Source organism: Tasmannia lanceolata, unplaced genomic scaffold (assembly GCF_043159265.1).
Source record: "Tasmannia lanceolata isolate RefF3 unplaced genomic scaffold, GAP_Taslan_0.1 ptg000004l, whole genome shotgun sequence".
In the NCBI taxonomy this organism is placed as follows: Eukaryota; Viridiplantae; Streptophyta; class Magnoliopsida; order Canellales; family Winteraceae; genus Tasmannia; species Tasmannia lanceolata.
In genome coordinates, this window is record NW_027518681.1 from 11,114,634 (window position 1) to 11,132,897 (window position 18,264).

Consider the following 18,264-nt stretch of genomic DNA (forward strand, 5'->3'; position numbering starts at 1 on the left):
GAGAGAGAGAGAGAGAGAGAGAGAGAGAGAGAGATCTCCTGAACTGAAAAATCAACTCCGTAGGAACCCAAGATGATTCTAACCCTTCGATCTGTGGTAGTTTCTATATGGTGCTGTCCATTTTTAAACCTCCACGTATAAACACGGGTTAGGATATGGGAAAGATTTTGAGGGCCCGACAAATGAATGATTTTGATTGGAAAAGACTTTGAGGGCCCGACAAATGAGTGATTTGGAATCTTTGATTGTGTGTCTTATTATATTTTTTTTGCTCAACTTGCACGCAACCTTCTATGTGGAAGGGGAAATAGCATCGCTACAAAACGGGCCTCATAAATGTGGCTTGGTGGCTTGGTCCCTTTCCATGTGATGGCCCTTCAAGAAGTCATTGTCAGAGCAATATCACAAACACAATTTTTGGAACATGTGAAATGGAGACCATTGATCTTATAGAACATCATGGGGCGATCCACGTGGTCCTGGTCCTAAATGAGGCTTGATAGATCAAGAGCCACAGATCAACCAATCAAGTTGTTCTCAATGACATTTGGTTGGACTTATATTAGGTTTTTATCTAACCTAAGGTGGCATTGGCAATGATCCTAGCCATTAGATCGGCTTGTGGGCTAGGTCCAATTGACCATAAACTAAACAACTTGGTTTTAAGCTTACCAAAACGTGTTTAAACTTACCCATATATGAAAAAAAGTGAAGGAGGAACTCCCAGTTTTTTATCTCTCTTTCCTTCAGGACCCTTTTGTATTGCTTGGTAAAGGGTCCCCTCTGTCCTTTAGGTGGGCCAGGGTGTTTTTGCCTAAGAAATATTGGGATTTTACGAACGAAGAAGAAGATTTGAAATGGAAAGGGAGTTGGTGAGTTACACGGTTAATGCTTGAGGGTTTTCCTTTTTGAGAAGGCATATCTTTCCAACATGATTTCATGCCTTTATTCTTGATTGTCGTTAGCCCCCTTTCCTCCATAACGTTTTTGGAAACGTTACAGCTCACCACCCGTTGTGGGCTTGGTCATTATGGTCATTACCATATCAAGAACTATTGACAAGCCTAACACTTGGGAGATGATAAATTCGCACCCCTATAGGATAATACGCATCACTTTTAACTTGAATTGTGGCTGACTTTTCACGTTTTTTTACTTCAATTCCCCTTACAAGAGTGCGAATTATCCTACAGTGGGTGCGAGTAAATCATCGGCCAAATACTTTTACCAGATTTTGGACTGGTAGCAAAGTCTTAATTTTCAATAATTTCGTTCGGGTGGCATTGCCAATTGGTCCACGTAAGACTACTGCCAATCCAAGAAACACAACCAAAAACCCAACAAAAAGGAAATAAGAAAGGAGAAGAAGAAGAAGATGATGGGAATGAAGAAGCATTTTATTCTAGTGCATGGAGCGGGGCATGGAGCCTGGTGTTGGTATAAGCTTGCAACACTGTTAACATCAGCAGGACACCAGGTCACGGCACCGGATCTTGCTGCCTCAGGGACGAACATGAAGCAACTCGGTGAGGTCGACTCAGTTCATGAATACTTCCACCCTTTGATGGAGATCATGGAATCGCTCTCACAGCAGGAAACAGTACTTCTCGTCGGTCACAGCTTCGGCGGTGTTGGTCTCTCTCTAGCCATGGAGAAGTTCCCTGGGAAAATCTCTGTAGCCATCTTCGTCACAGCCGTGATGCCAAGTCTTGTGCTCCCACCATCCACCATTGTAGAAGAGGTACTTGTGATTCAGTATAGTCTTAACTCTATAGTTCTTTTTCTATAAAAGAAAACATGAGTCTCATGGGTTTTTTCTTCTTTACTAGATTAAACTTCAATCTACCATAATAAGCCATTTTAATACATGGTTGAAGAGGAAATGAGATGAAAATTAACGGATGACTCTATGGAGAGCCATATTGTGGAACGGCCAATTACTCCAAAAGCTTAAGCTTTTAGGCCCTGTTTGTTTTGGATTAAGAAAACTGATTGTGAGTTTAAAAATGATTATTGTGCTCAAAATGAAAAGTTATTTTGAGTCAAATAATCGGTTTTGGACTCACAATCGGTTTTCATAATCCAAAAAAAAAAACAGAGCCTTAGGCCTAGTTCGTTTCAGATTATTACAACCGATTGTAATTCCAAAACCTATTGTTTAGGGCTGACAATCGAATTTCATAATCTAAAACAAACAGGGCCTTAGAGTTTGTGCTATTTGATCATTTATACTTCAACACTTCCCCTCACGTGTGCGCCCCTCTTTTGAGTTGGCAGTGCTCATGGATTTTTAATACCGAGGAGTTGTTCAGTTTTGAACCCATGACCATATGTTGGGACCCAGGTAGGACTCACCCTTAAAAGCTAGCTGTTATAAGCCCATCCACATCCACTCAATTTTATGATGTGGGATCTTTGCTTTTGCGTGGAACACCCAACAATCCCCCCTTCCACGTGGAAGCAACGCGGACAATCTCGCCCTTCAACGCAGAAGCAACATGGGAACTACGAGATCTTCTCCGAGGGAATTTCACCATCCTCGAAGGTACACTAGGTTTATTGGGATCTTCTCCGAGCCTCGAAGGTGCACCGGGGTTCCATGCCTAGGCTCTGATACCACTTATTGAAACCTAGGTAGAACTCACCCTTAAAAACTAGCCGTTAAGGGGAGAGTACCCAGGTTCTTATAAGCCCGTCCACATCCACTCACTTTTCCGATGTGGGATCTTTGCTTTTGCGTGTAACCCTCAATAATCTCTCCCCTTCCACGCGGAAGCAACGTGGACAATCTCGCCCCTCAATGCGGGGGCAACATGGCAACTATAAGATCTTCTCCGAGGGAATTTCACCATCCTCGAAGCTACACCGGGGATAACAAGATCTTATCCGAGAATTTCACCATCCTCGAAGGTGCACTGGCATTACCACACCCTGGCTCTGATAGCACTTGTTGAGACCCGGGTAGAACTCATCCTTAAAAGCTAGCAGTTAAGGGAAGGGTGCCCAGGTCCTTATAAGCCCATCCACATCTACTCACTTTTCCGAAGTGGGATCTTTGCTTTTGCTTGGAATCCCCAACAGACCGAACCAACCTTGAGGCAATAGCTCTATACCAGGTGAAACAACCAATTACTCTAAAAGTTTAAACTATAGAGTTGGTGTTATTTAAATAGAGGAATGATAGATACAAGGGCACCCTTGCATAAAGTGCCGCAAAAGGGCTCTTAATTGGATCCACGTCATCAAATGTAACTGATTTTACTTTTTCAACCAATTTTAAAAAGCAACTGAAAATGATGTGGATCCAATGAAGGGCCCTTTTGTGGCTCTTTATGCAAGGGTGCCCTTGTATCTATCATTCCTATATTTAATTATTTATAGTTCAACACATATATTACTTTTTACACCCACAACTTAATTTATTTTTTATAATCATTTGATTATGACTAGTTCTTACGGAGACTTGATTCTCCCATGGATTGCCGATTTACCTTTGATCGAGGGGCAGAGAGCCCACCAACTTCAGTTCTCTTTGGGCCCAACTTCTTATCATCCAAGCTGTATCAGAACTGCCAACCTAAGGTTATATACTTAAACTTGCTATTTTTCTTTACTATTCTTAATTATAAACACTGTCATTCATGAACATATTGTATTCACAGGATCATACATTAGCTACCATGTTAGTCAGACCATCAAGTACGTACGTAGATGACATATCGAATGAAAGTATGCTCTCACAAGAGAATTATGGATCGGTTGGTCGAGTTTACATTGTATGCGAGGAAGATAAGTTGATGAATATAGATTTCCAGCGTTGGATTATCAAGAATAGCCCGGTCAAGGAGGTGAAAGAGATCGAACGGTCAGATCATATGGTCATGCTCTCAAAGCCCCGAGAGCTTAGTCTCTGTCTACTAGAAATTGCAGAGAAGTATGCTTGATGTTGTCTGATCATGTTGTTAGTAGTTCTCCTTCCAATGTGGTCAGGATAGTCTATAGTCTCTGTGTTAAACTTTTATGCTGTGGCATCTCCATGAATGGACCCATTAGATGAATGCTATGGATCATAATGATGAATCTAGGTTTGCCCAATCACGAACAATCTTACTGCTAGATCTATTAATGTTTTGAATGTCATAGGATCAAATGTTGGTCACATCGATTTGTTCTTTAAGTTTTTAATCATCTTCAATAAAGCATGATCATCAGAGTTTTAGGAGCATTTGGGTACTCTTAGGGGGTGATTGGCTGGGCTTCCAAAGTTCAGGAAACTACTCTCAGGAAGGTAAGCTGAGTTTTTGGTAAGCTTGGAGTGCGATCTTTAACCTTCTTTTAGAGTGATTTTTTGTTTTTTTAGCCTAAAAATCAGAATTGTACTGTTCTTCAGTAATTTCAACAACTATTTTAAGAATTCATCCTAATTTTTAGGCATTATTCTCTGGGGAAAGTTTCTCGCTACAGGGAATCTGACGCTATCTCACGATCTTCCCCTCTCTTATTCTCGATTTTTTAGCCTGAAACGTGTCCTCTCTCTCTGACTTTTTAACATGAAACAACATTTCCGTCACCTGCACAAAATTGAGAATTTTTAGAGATAGTTGAAAAAACTTCACAATTCTAATTCTGAATGACTAGAGGATAAAAATTAATTCTAATTCTGAATGAACGCACACTTAAGCCGGATTTTCGGAAGCTGTGGGACCCTAACTTCTTGGGGAAGCTGCACTAGGAGTGAAACAACCAATCACTCCAAAAGCTCAAGCTCTTGTAGTTATTTAAGGAGAGAAATTATTAGTATCCGGCCATTCGTGCACGTGCAGCCCAAAAATGCAATGAGGCCACGTTGTTTGGGTGATCCAAACCATTCATTTGGCGGGGTCCTGATGTAGATAGGGTTTATCGAAAAAAATCTTCTCCACAGGATGATCCTAACCCTGCATGCGACCCATAGAGGTTTCTATACCGTGCCATCCATTTTAAACCACTACAAATCGGAGGTCATCCTATTGAGAAGATTTTCTTGGCACATCCCAACGACGTTAGGGCCTAACAAGTGAATCGTTTGGATCACCCAAACAATGAGGGTCCATTGTATTTTTGGGCTCCATGTGCGTGCACCACCGTCCACCATATAAATTCTCATTTAATCTCCTCTTTTTTGTTGAGTTGGCCCTGCACGTGGCACATGTGGCCACAAGAGGAGAGTTTTGAAATCATGGAGCTCTTGGGTTTATCCCTCAAACTCGTTGGCATCTATGAAAAGAAGAAGACGAGGAGGAAGCGGAAGAAGAAAAAAGATAAGCATCCCCTTTTGATTTAATCGACAAATACCAAGAACATGTGAAAAAAGACAAGAATAGTTTTGATCGTGATTATCAACTTCTTCTCTATTACTTTTTCATTTTTTCATTTTTTCTGGCATCTTCCATTTTTCTCAGCGTCGATTCTTCTTGTTTCCTTCTTCCTCTTCTTTCTCCTTTCGGTCTATTTTTCCAGTGCCGATTCTCCTTGTTTCCTTCTTCCTCTTCTTTTTTCCATCGTCGACAAATCTGCACATTTTTCCCTCCACTTTTGGAGGGGTTAGGATGATCCTATGGATCTGATTTTTCATACACACCCTATGTATGGAAGGGCCTTCAAAATGGATAGAGTCTGACCATTTTTTCCTTCCACCATATAATTGCTCAATAGAACAGTACTTGGCATTCTATGCATGCCGTCCCTTGGTGAAAAATCTAAAGGGAGTGGTAGAGAGTTCTCGCTTGAAAAATTCAACTCAACTCAACAAAGCCTTTGTCCCAAACTAGTTGGGGTCGGCTAAATGAACCCTTTAGAAAAATTTCATGAAGAAGGTGAAAGAAATCTACCCGGCTCTAATCCTGGCTCTAGTTGGGTTCATCTACGTGGATCATTTTCTTCCATTCTATCCTATCCTACTTGGCGTTCTCGCTTGAAAAGGCGAGCAGAAAATAGTTTTATGCCAAATTCCCTAGCCAGTCCCACTATTATGTATACATTGTTTGGTACGAGAAGCCCCTGAAAGGGGGTGGACCATCAAACGAATAGAACTCTCGTGAGTTTTTCTTAGCTGCCCTAATTATTAGGACCTTTAAATGGAAAGTCCTCTCCTGGGTTCAATACACCTTCAACATTGGTGGAATACAAAGTGAACCGTATGTTATTAATAGGAAATTATTGTGACTATTCTACAAAGCCAAGGAGGGGAAACAAGGAATAAATGCCTTCGCTTTTCCAAGAACAAATCTGGATTAATAGGCAACTGCTATGCCCATCCTACTATACTGGCTTTTCTTGTAGACCTAAGAACCCATTTCATTCGTGACATCTGCCGTGTCCATATTAGCTGTTTTGAAGAACTAAAATCCAAATTCAGCTAAAGTATGTAAAGGGTTGAAACATGAAGAGAGAGATCTCCAGAACTGAGAGTGAAAAGAAGAGGATGTGGATGGATAACAACAATCTTATTTCTCTTGAACTCCAAAAACCCATCTGGTGCCAGTTTGGCTACATGAATATGTGGACAAAGTCATAATGTAGCACACATGAGATAAAGTACATAAATGACCTACTATTGGTTTGGAACGCTTGTAAAATGGAATTCATAGTGGGGCCAAACTCACATGAAATGAAAACATGGTGGGCCTTCCCTTGGCGTATCTATTACGCATTCACTCTCCTAAGAGGGCTGTTAGCAAAACGGACACCTGTACAAAAGACAAGGAAGTGAGCTTGTATCCCCACGTAAAATCAAGCTGTGGAATTGACCAAATTCATCTTTATTTCCCTAATGAAATTCCGTTTTAGAAGTGTTTTCCTACTTCTGGTGCATGTGCATCACATTTGTAAAAGGAAAACAAGTCTCCTTTGAAAACAGGATTCCGTGTAGAAAATAAAAGTGAAAATGACCGCAGATTTGATCATTTTCACATCATTTTTAACATTTATGGGGATTCGACCTCTAATTTGTTTTCTTGCACAGGTGTCACAATGGAAGACCCTGTTTTTTTTCCCCTCAAAACGAATTTCCGTTTTGCTAGCCACTCTCTTTGTAAAATAAAATGCACTGGGTCACAACTGTTGGAAAATATGAGGGTACTGTTGTTGATAGAAAACAGAAACTTGTTGCTTCAAGGCGTGATATCACTTTCCTTAAGATAAGATTCGCCCCCACTAGTAGTGTGCGAAGGGGATCCGCGAATTGCCTCCAAGATACAATGAAGCCTAGTAGGGAAGCCCTACTAATGTTTGATGACGCGTAGCACTAGCGTAATCAAACCCGAAATGCCCTTCCGAAATTTCAAGCCTTAGAGAAATTTCTAGATAATGTTTCTGCAGAAAAACAGTATCTAGAACAGTAAACAAAAGAAAAACAGTATGTAGAAATACTTGGGGATTTTTGTAGGAGTGTAGAAGAGAGTGTAAAGTCTGTCAGAATTGCCAATTCGATTTCTATGTTGAAATGACTTAATTCTGCACATTTTGTAGACCACCTGGTGTCTTTTCAGTGTGAAAAACACCTCTACAGGGCACCTTTCCAGAATGTTTGAAATCTGACGGTTAGATCGCACCCATTGATATTGAACGGTCCTAATCGATCCTAGATGTGACTGTGGTTTGAGTAAAACCTCTCTCCAACCCAGTCATCGTTAGATCAACCATCTATGGTGTGGATCGCACCCCTTTGGCACTTGACCGTTGGGGGAAGGGACACAACCCATTTGATCACACCCTTTGACCGTTGAAGTTATGGGCCCGTTGGGCCAACCGTTAGGCCCGAACCGAAGCCCAACCCAACCGGTCGGCTTGATGGGCCTACGAACCATTTGACCCACCCATCCAACCGGTCCACCTTCATCTTGATCCAACAGTGCAGATCAAATCTGGAAAAATTAAAGGCTCCAATCGCTCCTCGCGACGTTGCGTACGTGCGAAGTGCAAAGTGCGCCTAAAAAAGCGCCAATAAAGCGCCACTATGCGCCCTATAGCTCATTGCCCACGCCGCGCGCGCGCGTGCGCGTGTGCGAACGGTGCGTTGCACCGTCCCGCGGGTCCAACCATGGGTTTAACCCAATGTGCAATCAAACAAGTAATAGAAAAGTGTAGTGCTTTATAAGCCCTTCTCTTTCTTTTCTCTCATCCGGTACGAGACTATCTTTTCAACTACACTTCTAAATCCTTTTGTAAAAGCAAATATTTCCAAGAAAATATTTTCTTTTTCCCAAACGCTTTTTATAAAACATTTTCCAAAACACTAATACATGATTTTGAAAATCCAAAATCACTAACAATCCCCCACCATTTTCAAAATCAAAGAAAATTTTCTCATTAGGCTTGGAAATCTTATGCATAGATGAAGGTATCTCTCGATTTGAACCTTCACTTAGTGAGGACACATCAAAGTTAACCAGAATTGCATAGTAGACGTATCTTTGAACTAGCTATTCTATTTGGTTAACCGGATACGTCTCACACACAAGATTTCACTTCTTTGGGGAATTTCTAAAACCGACACATGTACTGGCCTTTTGTCTATATCTTGGTTTCATGAGCGCTCTAGAGACTAGCCAGGTCTCATAGGAAGCGGCACCACTCCCACACTCACATAGGTATGCTTATCAAGAGTGCCCCTGTAACTAAAACACTCCAACACTATGTTATAAGCCTATTAAGAGTTTAAATACTCAGCCTTCTCCTTTTAAACATTACAGGTACCAAGCACTTTACCTTGGGATGGCAAATAATACAGATTAGAGTGCTTGCAATCACTCCATATGATGTATTTGGACTCATTGAACTCAAGACTTGATGTTTATTCAAGTGTTGAGTTGAGGTTCCATCATTGGTGACTATTGGTTAATAGCTTTAACCCCATCCCTAATGATGTTTTACACACCAGATCTCTTGCAAGAGCTTTAGTGAATGGATCAGCCAAGTTTTGGCTCGATCTCACAAAATCAATAGTTACTACTCCATTAGTAAGTAACTCTCTTATAGTACTATGTCTAAGTCCTATATGTCTGGACTTACCATTATAAACATGATTATATGCCCTTGATAGTGTGGCCTGACTATCACAATAGACATAAATCGATGGCATTGGTTTAGACCATAACGGAATTTCCAATAACAAATTCCGAAGCCATTCCGCCTCTTTACAGCATGCTGCCAGAGCTATAAACTCTGCTTCCATAGTTGAAGTTGTTATGCATGTCTGTTTCTTAGAGGCCCAGGAGACTGCTCCCCCATCAAGGGTGAAAATCCACCCACTGGTTGATAAATGGTCTATACGCTCAGTTATCCAACTAGCATCAGTGTATCCTTCTATTACAGTTGGATACCCACTATAACATAAACCATACTCTATAGTTTTCTTTAAATATTTTAAAACTCTATAGACTGCATTTCAATGAGAATAACTAGGATTACTGGTAAACCTACTAAGTTTACCTACAGCAAATGCTATGTCTGGCCTAGTACAAGTCATAGCATACATAAGACTACCAATTACACTAGCATACCCTAGTTGAGAAATAGTCCTGCTAGTATTAAGATACAACTTTATATTTGGGTCAAAAGGTGTTGAAATGAGTGAACATTTAAAATGGTTAAACTTTTTGAGAACTTTCTCAATATAATGTGATTGTGTTAGAATAAGACCATTATCCTGTCTTATGATTCTAATACCCAAAATCACATCAGCTTCATCCATATCTTTCATATCAAAGTTTTGAGAAAGAAATAATTTAGTACTTTGAATGCTTTCAATATCAGTACTAAAAATTAACATGTCATCAACATATAAACAAATAACAACACCTTTGCCACCCTTAAATTTACTGTATATACATTTATCTGACTGATGAATCTTTTAACCATTTGACACTAAGACTTTATCAAATCTTTCATGCCATTGTTTAGGGGCTTGCTTAAGCCCATACAAAGATTTGATAAGCTTACATACTTTATGCTCTTGCCCTGGCAGAATAAATCCCTCAGGTTGTTCCATATACACTTCTTCATCAAGTTTACCATTTAAGAATGCAGTTTTATATGGAAGCAAGGGCAATCAACACTCTAATGGTAGAAATCCTAGCAACAGGTGCATATGTGTCAAAGTAATCAATACCGGATTTTTGAGTAAACCCTTTGGCAACTAACCTTGCCTTAAACTTTTCTATGGTCCCATCTACTTTGATCTTCTTCTTGAAGATCCATTTACATCCTATAGGTTTAGACCCAGGTGGTAGATCAACCAAAATCCAAGTTTTATTACCCATGATAGAATCCATTTCGTCATTAATTGCTTCTTTCCAAAAGGCAGTATCTTGTGACTTTATGGCTTCTCCATAGGTTTGAGGGTCACTTTCTATGCTTAAGTTTAACAAGACAGAACCTTGGAGTTTTTCTCTTGTCTCTTCTATCAGGTAGGTTACAAAGTCAAGGCAAAAACTCCTGTCCCTTTTATCTCTTGAACTTCTTCTTATTTTACTAGGTTGTACACTAGGTTCACCAACTTCTGTTTGTGATTCTAAAGGATGATCTACAGAAGTTGTAGGTTCAATTTCTTTAGGAATTGAAGTGAACCTATTTTTATAGAAAAAGGCATCTCTAGACTCAATTATGGTATTGACATCTATGAAATCATTAGGTTCTATAACTAAGAACCTATAGGCCTTACTGTGACTAGCATATCCCAAAAAGATACACTCAATACCCTTTTCACCTAATTTCCTTAACTTAGGTTTAGGGACTTTACCTATAGATCTACAACCCTAAACTTTAAGGTAACTTAAGTTTGGTTTTCTTTTCTTCCACAATTCATAAGGGGTTATATTAGATTTCTTACTAGGTACCATATTTAAAATGTGACAAGCTGTAAGTAAGGCTTCACCCCAAAAACTCTTATTTAAACCAGAATTAACAAGCATAGCATTAATCATTTCAGTAAGTGTCATATTCTTCCTTTCTGCTACACCATTTTGTTGTGGTGTATAAGGGGCAGAAGTTTCATGGACTATGCCTACTGATTCACATAAATGAGGAAAGTGATATTCACCACCTCTATCTGATCTGAGACATTTAATGCTTGTTATACATTGGTTTTCGACTTCAGTTTTATAAATCTTAATTTTTTCTAAAACCTCATCTTTATGACTAAGTAGATAAACATAACAGTACTTAGAATAATCATCAATAAATGTAACAAAGTACTTTTTACCTCCCTTTGTGAGAACACTATGTATGTCACATACATCACTATGAATTAAATCTAACAAGTTAGAAGTTCTATCTACTTTAGGAAATGACTTAGTGATTATCTTGGTTTGCATGCATGTTTTACATCTATCTACTAAGTCATTTTCATATTTAGGAATTAAGGTTAACTTTACCATATCATTCATTTTCCTAGTATTTACATGTCCTAAACGATTATGCCATAAAGATAAAGAAGAATTCAAAACATAAGCAAATACATTCACTTTATTGATATTAAGTTTGAACATCCCTTCATACATATATCCCTTCCCAACAAAAGTACCCCCCTTAGAAAGAATGAACTTGTCAGATTCAAATACAAGTTTGAAGCCATTCTTGTTGAGAATGCTTCCAGACACTAAGTTCTTTCTAACTTCTGGTACATGGTAGACATCGGTTAGAGTGAGTCGCTTGCCGGATGTGAACTCAAGTTCCACCTTGCCCTTCCTTTTGACTTCTGCTGTCGACGAATTTCCCATGCATAACACGCTTCCATCTTCAACTGTTTCATAAGTTGAAAACAGGTTCCTGTCTTTACAGACATCCATCGTCGCACCAGAGTCAATCCACCAATCATTGCCATCTTCAAGCATATTTGCCTCTGAAATTATGGCGACAAACTTTTCTTTGTCTGTTGGTGCACCCGACTTCTTATCCTTAAGAAGTCGGCACTCCCGACTTCTTATCCTTAAGAAGTCGGCACTCACTCTTGTAATGGCCTGGTTTGCCACAGTTGAAACAAGCACCCTTTCTTTTCTTATTCTTATTAGTCTTCTTTTCAGGGTGTTTGTTTCTCTTCCAATTGCCTTTTCCTTGTTGGTTTGAATTCTTGACATTTTCCACCAAATGGATCTTAGAGGATACAGTTTCATTTTCTTTCTTGTCTCTGATTCTTGACTCTTCCTCAATCCTGAGGCATTGAGCCAAGTCTTCAATAGACATTTCCTCTTTCTTGTGTTTTAGACTTTTTCTAAAGTCTTTCCAAGTTGGTGGAAGTTTGTCAATAATTGAAGGGACAATGAAGGAATCATCAAGAAGGATGCCTTGCAAATGAATTTGGCTAATTACATGTTGTATTTCATGTAATTGATCAATAACAGACTTATCATCTACCATTTTAAAATTTAAAAATTGACTCACAGTGAATTTCTTGCTACTGGCATCTTCCGCCAAGTATTTGGCTTCAAGTGCATTCCAGATTTCACTTGTTGATCCCATGCCTTGATATATGTCAAATAGTGTATCTGACATAGCATTTAGGATGTGCCCTTTGCAAATGTAGTCATCATGTTCCCACTTCATCCTTGCACGAGCCTCCGCCAAAGTTTCATTTTTCTTTGCTGACGGCTTTGGAGTAGTGAGAACCCGGACCACTTTGAGTGATGTCAAAATGAAGTGCAATTTCTTCTGCCAGTGCTTGAAATTTCCTTTGTCAAAACGTTCAAGTTTGACAAAGTCTTGGGTCATTTGACGAACCGAATAAAGTGCCATAGAAACAGCAGTAGAAAATCTTGTCTTAAGATTGTTGGAAAATATGAGGGTACTGTTGTTGATAGAAAACAGAAACTTGTTGCTTCAAGGCGTGATATCACTTTCCTTAAGACAAGATTCGCCTCCACTAGTAGTGTGCGAAGGGGATCCGCGAATTGCCTCCAAGATACAATGAAGCCTAGTAGGGAAGCCCTACTAATGTTTGATGACGCGTAGCACTAGCGTAATCAAACCCGAAATGCCCTTCCGAAATTTCAAGCCTTAGAGAAATTTTTAGATAATGTTTCTGCAGAAAAACAGTATCTAGAACAGTAAACAAAAGAAAAACAGTATGTAGAAATACTTGGGGATTTTTGTAGGAGTGTAGAAGAGTGTAAAGTCTGTCAGAATTGCTAATTCGATTTCTATGTTGAAATGACTTAATTCTGCACATTTTGTAGACCACCTGGTGTCTTTTTCAGTGTGAAAAACACCTCTACAGGGAACCTTTCCAGAATGTTTGAAATCTGACGGTTAGATCGCACCCATTGATATTGAACGGTCCTGATCGATCCTAGATGTGACTGTAGTTTGAGTAAAACCTCTCTCCAACCCAGTCATCGTTAGATCAACCATCTATGGTGTGGATCGCACCCCTTTGGCACTTGACCGTTGGGGGAAGGGACACAACCCATTTGATCACACCCTTTGACCGTTGGAGTTATGGGTCCGTTGGGCCAACCGTTAGGCCCGAACCGAAGCCCAACCCAACCGGTCGGCTTGATGGGCCTACGAACCATTTGACCCACCCATCCAACCGGTCCACCTTCATCTTGATCCAACGGTGCAAATCAAATCTGGAAAAATTAAAGGCTCCAATCGCTCCTCGCGACGTTGCGTACGTGCGAAGTGCAAAGTGCGCCTAAAAAAGCGCCAATAAAGCGCCACTATGCGCCCTATAGCCCATTGCCCATGCCGCACGCGCGCGTGCGCGTGTGCGAACGGTAACGCACCGTCCCGCGGGTCCAACCATGGGTTCAACCCAATGTGCAATCAAACAAGTAATAGAAAAGTGTAGTGCTTTATAAGCCATTCTCTTTCTTTTCTCTCATCCGGCACGAGACTATCTTTTCAACTACACTTCTACATCCTTTTGTAAAAGCAAAGATTTCCAAGAAAACATTTTCTTTTTCCCAAACGCTTTTTATAAAACATTTTCCAAAACACTAATACATGATTTTGAAATTCCAAAATCACTAACAACAACCAGTGTAAAATGAAATACATGATGGGCCCTCTTTTGTTATAATAGTTCAAACTACGGGTGCAACTCAGGTCGGGTTTTGAAGAACCCTACCCTACCTGAGAAATATCTCGGGTTGGTTCGGGTTTTTCCCCGGAAAACCCACGATTCCCAAACCCGGCCCTACCCATGATAATTGTCGGGTCGGGTCGGGTCAGGTTCTTTCACGCTGACGAGTTGTAGAAAAAAAAACAAATCGTCACACCAAAAATCTCTAAATTTATATAATCAAGTGTATAAATTTAAGAAGGAAACTATATTTCCACATCACAAACATGATCACCTCAATGAAAACAATTATATCAATATTGAAAAATAATTTGCTTTGTTATTCAAGAGATAATTAAAAATGTCATAGTACACCTAAATAAGTCGGGTTGGGTTTCGGGTTTAGGGTGTTTTTCCTTTAGACCCGACCCTACCCGAGACCCACGATTTCTAAACCCGACCCTTGCTAAGTTGCACCCCTAGTTCAAACAACCACTAAAATGTTCACGTGCATCTCAACTCAACTCAACTAAGCCTTTGTCCCAAACTAGGCCTTAGTCCTACTATGATGTTCACGTGCATACTAAAGCAAATTCATTCTTATCATTTTGGGTATTCTCTACATAAAAAAAAATCCTTAATATGATGTTAGGCACATTGCACAATGTCATTGTCTATCTAAAATCAATTAGCTTCATAGGAATTATATGTTTTTTTTTTTTCACCATGTCCCATAGATCACATCCTTGAAGATAATTCTATGCAAGGCTTTTAATACTGATAATTTTTTTTTTAAAATATTGATAATTTGTATCATTCAGCTTTTCAATCCAGTCGACTTGGTGAAAGCAATGTCCTTGATCGAGATAACTAACTAATGACAAGCTTGAAGTTGGATCCTGGATCTACAACTTCTACATATGTTCTCTCCGAGGGCATGTGTGATCAATCTCATCCTTGTAGTTTACTTGCTTCAATCACTAGCGATCGTAATACTAATCCCTGAACAGTCGCTCTTTGATACCACTTGTAGAAGAAAACCACTGCAACACAAGAACGAAAACTAAATGCAACATAAGAATGAAAACTAAACTAAGGACAGGAAAGAACGGACCCTCTCTTCAATATTATTTTTTTCGTCAATACAATTTGTTTTTATTTTTCATCCTTATTACACATAAATAGTACCCTATTCTAACTTAGAAACAACCACTACATCTCCTCTTGAAAACAAAATTAATTAACACATGCAAAACTTGCCACTCCTCTAGAAAACAAAAATCACACAAAATTTGCTACTGAATAACAAAAAGACTAGAAGTCTAGAACTCTTACTTTTATGCAGGTTAACCTAATCAACTCAATCCCATCGGCCCCACATCTCTAAAATTCAAAAGCATGATTTCATAAATTTTTTAACGCTGTTCATTTTCTCTAACCTTATATAGTTTTATATTTAAAAAAGCCCCAAAAAGCAAAATTGGGAATCAATTCTCTATGACCTAATCACATACCTTGAACAATATATATTTCAATGATAGTACCTATGGTAGATATTGGACAGATCCCTATTACCTTTTCGAAGTCTATAAAAGAGAGAAAGGGAGTGCATAGAAAGAACAAGGAAGCAATAGAATGGAAGAGAATAGAGAGAAAATGGAGGAGGTGAGCATGGAGGATTTTGTTAACCACAATGTTCTAGTACATGGTGCACCACATGGGACTTGGGAGAATTCTGATAAGAAGAAGCACTTTGTTCTAGTACATGGTGCTGGACATGGAGCTTGGGGGTGGTATAAGGTAGCTACAATGCTGGAATCAGCTGGCTATCAGGTAACGAAAGTCGCCATGGCCGCTTCGGGCATCAATATGACCCAATTCTCCGAGGTCAAGACATTCGCGGACTACACGGCACCATTGTTGGTACTCATGGCTTCTCTCCATTCTGAGGATAGGGTTATCCTTGTTGGCCAAAGCTTTGGAGGAATGAATATAGCTCTAGCCATGGAAAGGTTCCCAGAGAAGGTGTTATGCGGCGTCTTTGTCAATGCATTCATGCCAGATTGCACTAACCAGCCTTCTTATGTCTTGACTGAGGTACAACTCCAATACATTGTGTTTACATATGGAATTTCCCTAGAAAGCTGTGAAGATTTTCAGTTTTGGAAAAGAAATTTCTATTGAGAATGAGTTTACTGAAAGCTGGACTTCATTTTCGATGGAAAAAAATGTCAAGAATAATTTTCTCAGCATCCAAACAGCTCCTTAACTTTTGGTGCCAACAATTACTTGTAATAAATTCTGTAGTTGGTTTTTGCAAGTTATAAGGGATTTGCTAGGCAATTTCGCGGAAATGTACTAGGGCCATGTTTTGCTACCAAGCAATTTTTGAATGCAGTACTCTCTCTCTCTCTCTCTCTCTCTCTCTCATTTCTGATCTTTTCATTAGTTTTATTGAGAGACTTTCACTTAACAAGAACTCCCTTTTTGTTTCATGAATAAAAAGTATGGGAAGTGGTTCCCTCCACCCGACTTTTACATGGACAGTGAATTTAAATTTGATGATGGACCCACCAAGCCTCCTACTTCCATAGAATTTGGCGCCGAATTCTTGAAAGCAAAGCTCTATCAACACTCCCCTTTGGAGGTAAGACCGTTTATTTATTGCACTCATGTCATACATACATACAAATACGAAAATGAATTGTGCAATTATACTATGCTAAAATTATTAGAGTTTCAAAAAGACCTTTACAACTTGTTTTCACGATATGATATCATCTTCGCAGCCAAAGAACCATTAGATGACGGAGGGTATTTCCATTCTCGGATGACGGAGGGTATTTGCATTTTCTTTCTTTGTGTTCTCCCTCTTAGAATATATAACATATCCATTGAGATCTGACCATTGGATCATGAGGGTATCAGATAGGCAGCTAAACTAGATTAGGAGTAACTATGAAAATCCAAGCAAAATCAGTGGAAATCTTCTTTCTTTTACAACTAGCCCTAATTTAGTTTAGCTGCCTAATCTGATATCCTCATGATCCAATGGTCAGATCTTAATGTATATGATATACTCAACGCTCCCCACGCACACCCTCAAGGCCTATATATATGTGGCATTACTCTGTTTTGTTACTCAGTTTTTTCAAATGGGAAAGATTTATTACAAGAGGGCAAAGCTTGGGGACCGAGATGGTCAAATTACAAACCAAAATAGAAGAAAAGTAAAAGTAAAACCAACATGGAGGAGGAAGAAAAAAAAACTCCAAATTTAGCCTATGGACTCTAATATGGGAGAGCTTGTTGTCCATATTTTGCCAAATGCCTAACATGCTCACCGATCACAAAGGGATCCTCTATATATCCAATCCAAAATCTCTTTGATCACGTCCATAAATTTTCACAAAAGGTGATCTCCAATATGCTCATCCTTCCTCATTATAGTTATGCTTCAGATTCAATATCACGTACAAATTCAATCCTATACCCCTTAGAAACTGTTGTAATAGAAGGATAGGATTGTGATTGTATATAAGGTTTAGGTTGTAGTCCCTTTTACTTCGTTATATTTTCCTAAAATGATCTCTCTTTGGATTGGCTCCACCTGTTGATAGAATCCCGCAAGATCAATGGTCCTGATCCACCATACCCCTTTGTCAAATGACAATCCAAATGATGGTCACCAGAAGCAAGTCTCTCTAAACATATTTATGTGTGCACATTCATTTTTCTGCTATATATTTTAAAGGAGTTGTTTTTAAGATGGCTAACAATTTTCGTGCATTTTTTTGGGTCACTAACAGGATTATATTTTGGCCTTAATGCTGGTGAGGATTACATCATTTTTTGAAGAAGATTTACTGACTGTAGCAAAATTTTCGGAAGAAAGATATGGATCTATCCCTCGCGTTTATATCTCTGGTACTGAAGATGAAGAGATTCCACCGGAATTTCAGAGCTGGATGATGAGAAATTTTTCAGTGAAAGAGCATGAAAAGCTATATGAGTCTCTTGTAGGGATTGCCCAGAAATACTCGTGAGTCTCTGTTTTCTACTACTACTACTACTACTACTACAGTTCTACTACTGCGGTTTCTACTAGTGTTGCTACTGTTGTCGGAATAATAATCAATAGAGCCTCAATGTTCTCTTTGAAATTAATAAAAGAGTCTTTTGCAACATATTCTCTAGTTTAGCATATTTGTTAAAGTAGAAGT

The 18,264-nt window shown here is 39.2% G+C and overlaps 2 protein-coding genes across 2 annotated transcripts; both read left to right on the forward strand.

Moving 5' to 3' along the window:
• The first annotated feature begins 1,275 nt into the window (after nucleotides 1–1,275).
• LOC143875847 (methyl jasmonate esterase 1-like) lies at nucleotides 1,276–4,225 on the forward strand. The gene is made up of 3 exons (XM_077377436.1): nucleotides 1,276–1,741; nucleotides 3,451–3,582; nucleotides 3,663–4,225. Exons 1-3 carry the CDS (start codon nucleotides 1,376–1,378, stop codon nucleotides 3,942–3,944), a joined length of 780 nt encoding a protein of 259 aa, XP_077233551.1. The 5' UTR covers nucleotides 1,276–1,375; the 3' UTR covers nucleotides 3,945–4,225.
• An 11,436-nt stretch (nucleotides 4,226–15,661) lies between these two features.
• On the forward strand, nucleotides 15,662–18,087 carry LOC143875643 (salicylic acid-binding protein 2-like). Its single transcript, XM_077377251.1, has 3 exons — nucleotides 15,662–16,138; nucleotides 16,548–16,688; nucleotides 17,851–18,087. The coding sequence occupies exons 1-3, from the start codon at nucleotides 15,677–15,679 to the stop codon at nucleotides 18,085–18,087; spliced, it is 840 nt and encodes a 279-aa protein (XP_077233366.1). The 5' UTR covers nucleotides 15,662–15,676.
• The last annotated feature ends 177 nt before the right edge of the window (nucleotides 18,088–18,264 follow it).

Excerpts from the sequence above, each read along its gene's own strand:
- LOC143875847 (XM_077377436.1), top strand. The coding sequence starts at position 1,376 with ATGATGGGAATGAAGAAGCATTTTATTCTAGTGCATGGAGCGGGGCAT. Across the intron at positions 1,742-3,450 it reads CATCCACCATTGTAGAAGAG|TTCTTACGGAGACTTGATTC; the intron begins GTACTTGTGATT and ends GATTATGACTAG. Across the intron at positions 3,583-3,662 it reads ATCAGAACTGCCAACCTAAG|GATCATACATTAGCTACCAT; the intron begins GTTATATACTTA and ends TTGTATTCACAG.
- LOC143875643 (XM_077377251.1), top strand. The coding sequence starts at position 15,677 with ATGGAAGAGAATAGAGAGAAAATGGAGGAGGTGAGCATGGAGGATTTT. Across the intron at positions 16,139-16,547 it reads CTTCTTATGTCTTGACTGAG|TATGGGAAGTGGTTCCCTCC; the intron begins GTACAACTCCAA and ends ATGAATAAAAAG. Across the intron at positions 16,689-17,850 it reads ATCAACACTCCCCTTTGGAG|GATTATATTTTGGCCTTAAT; the intron begins GTAAGACCGTTT and ends GGTCACTAACAG.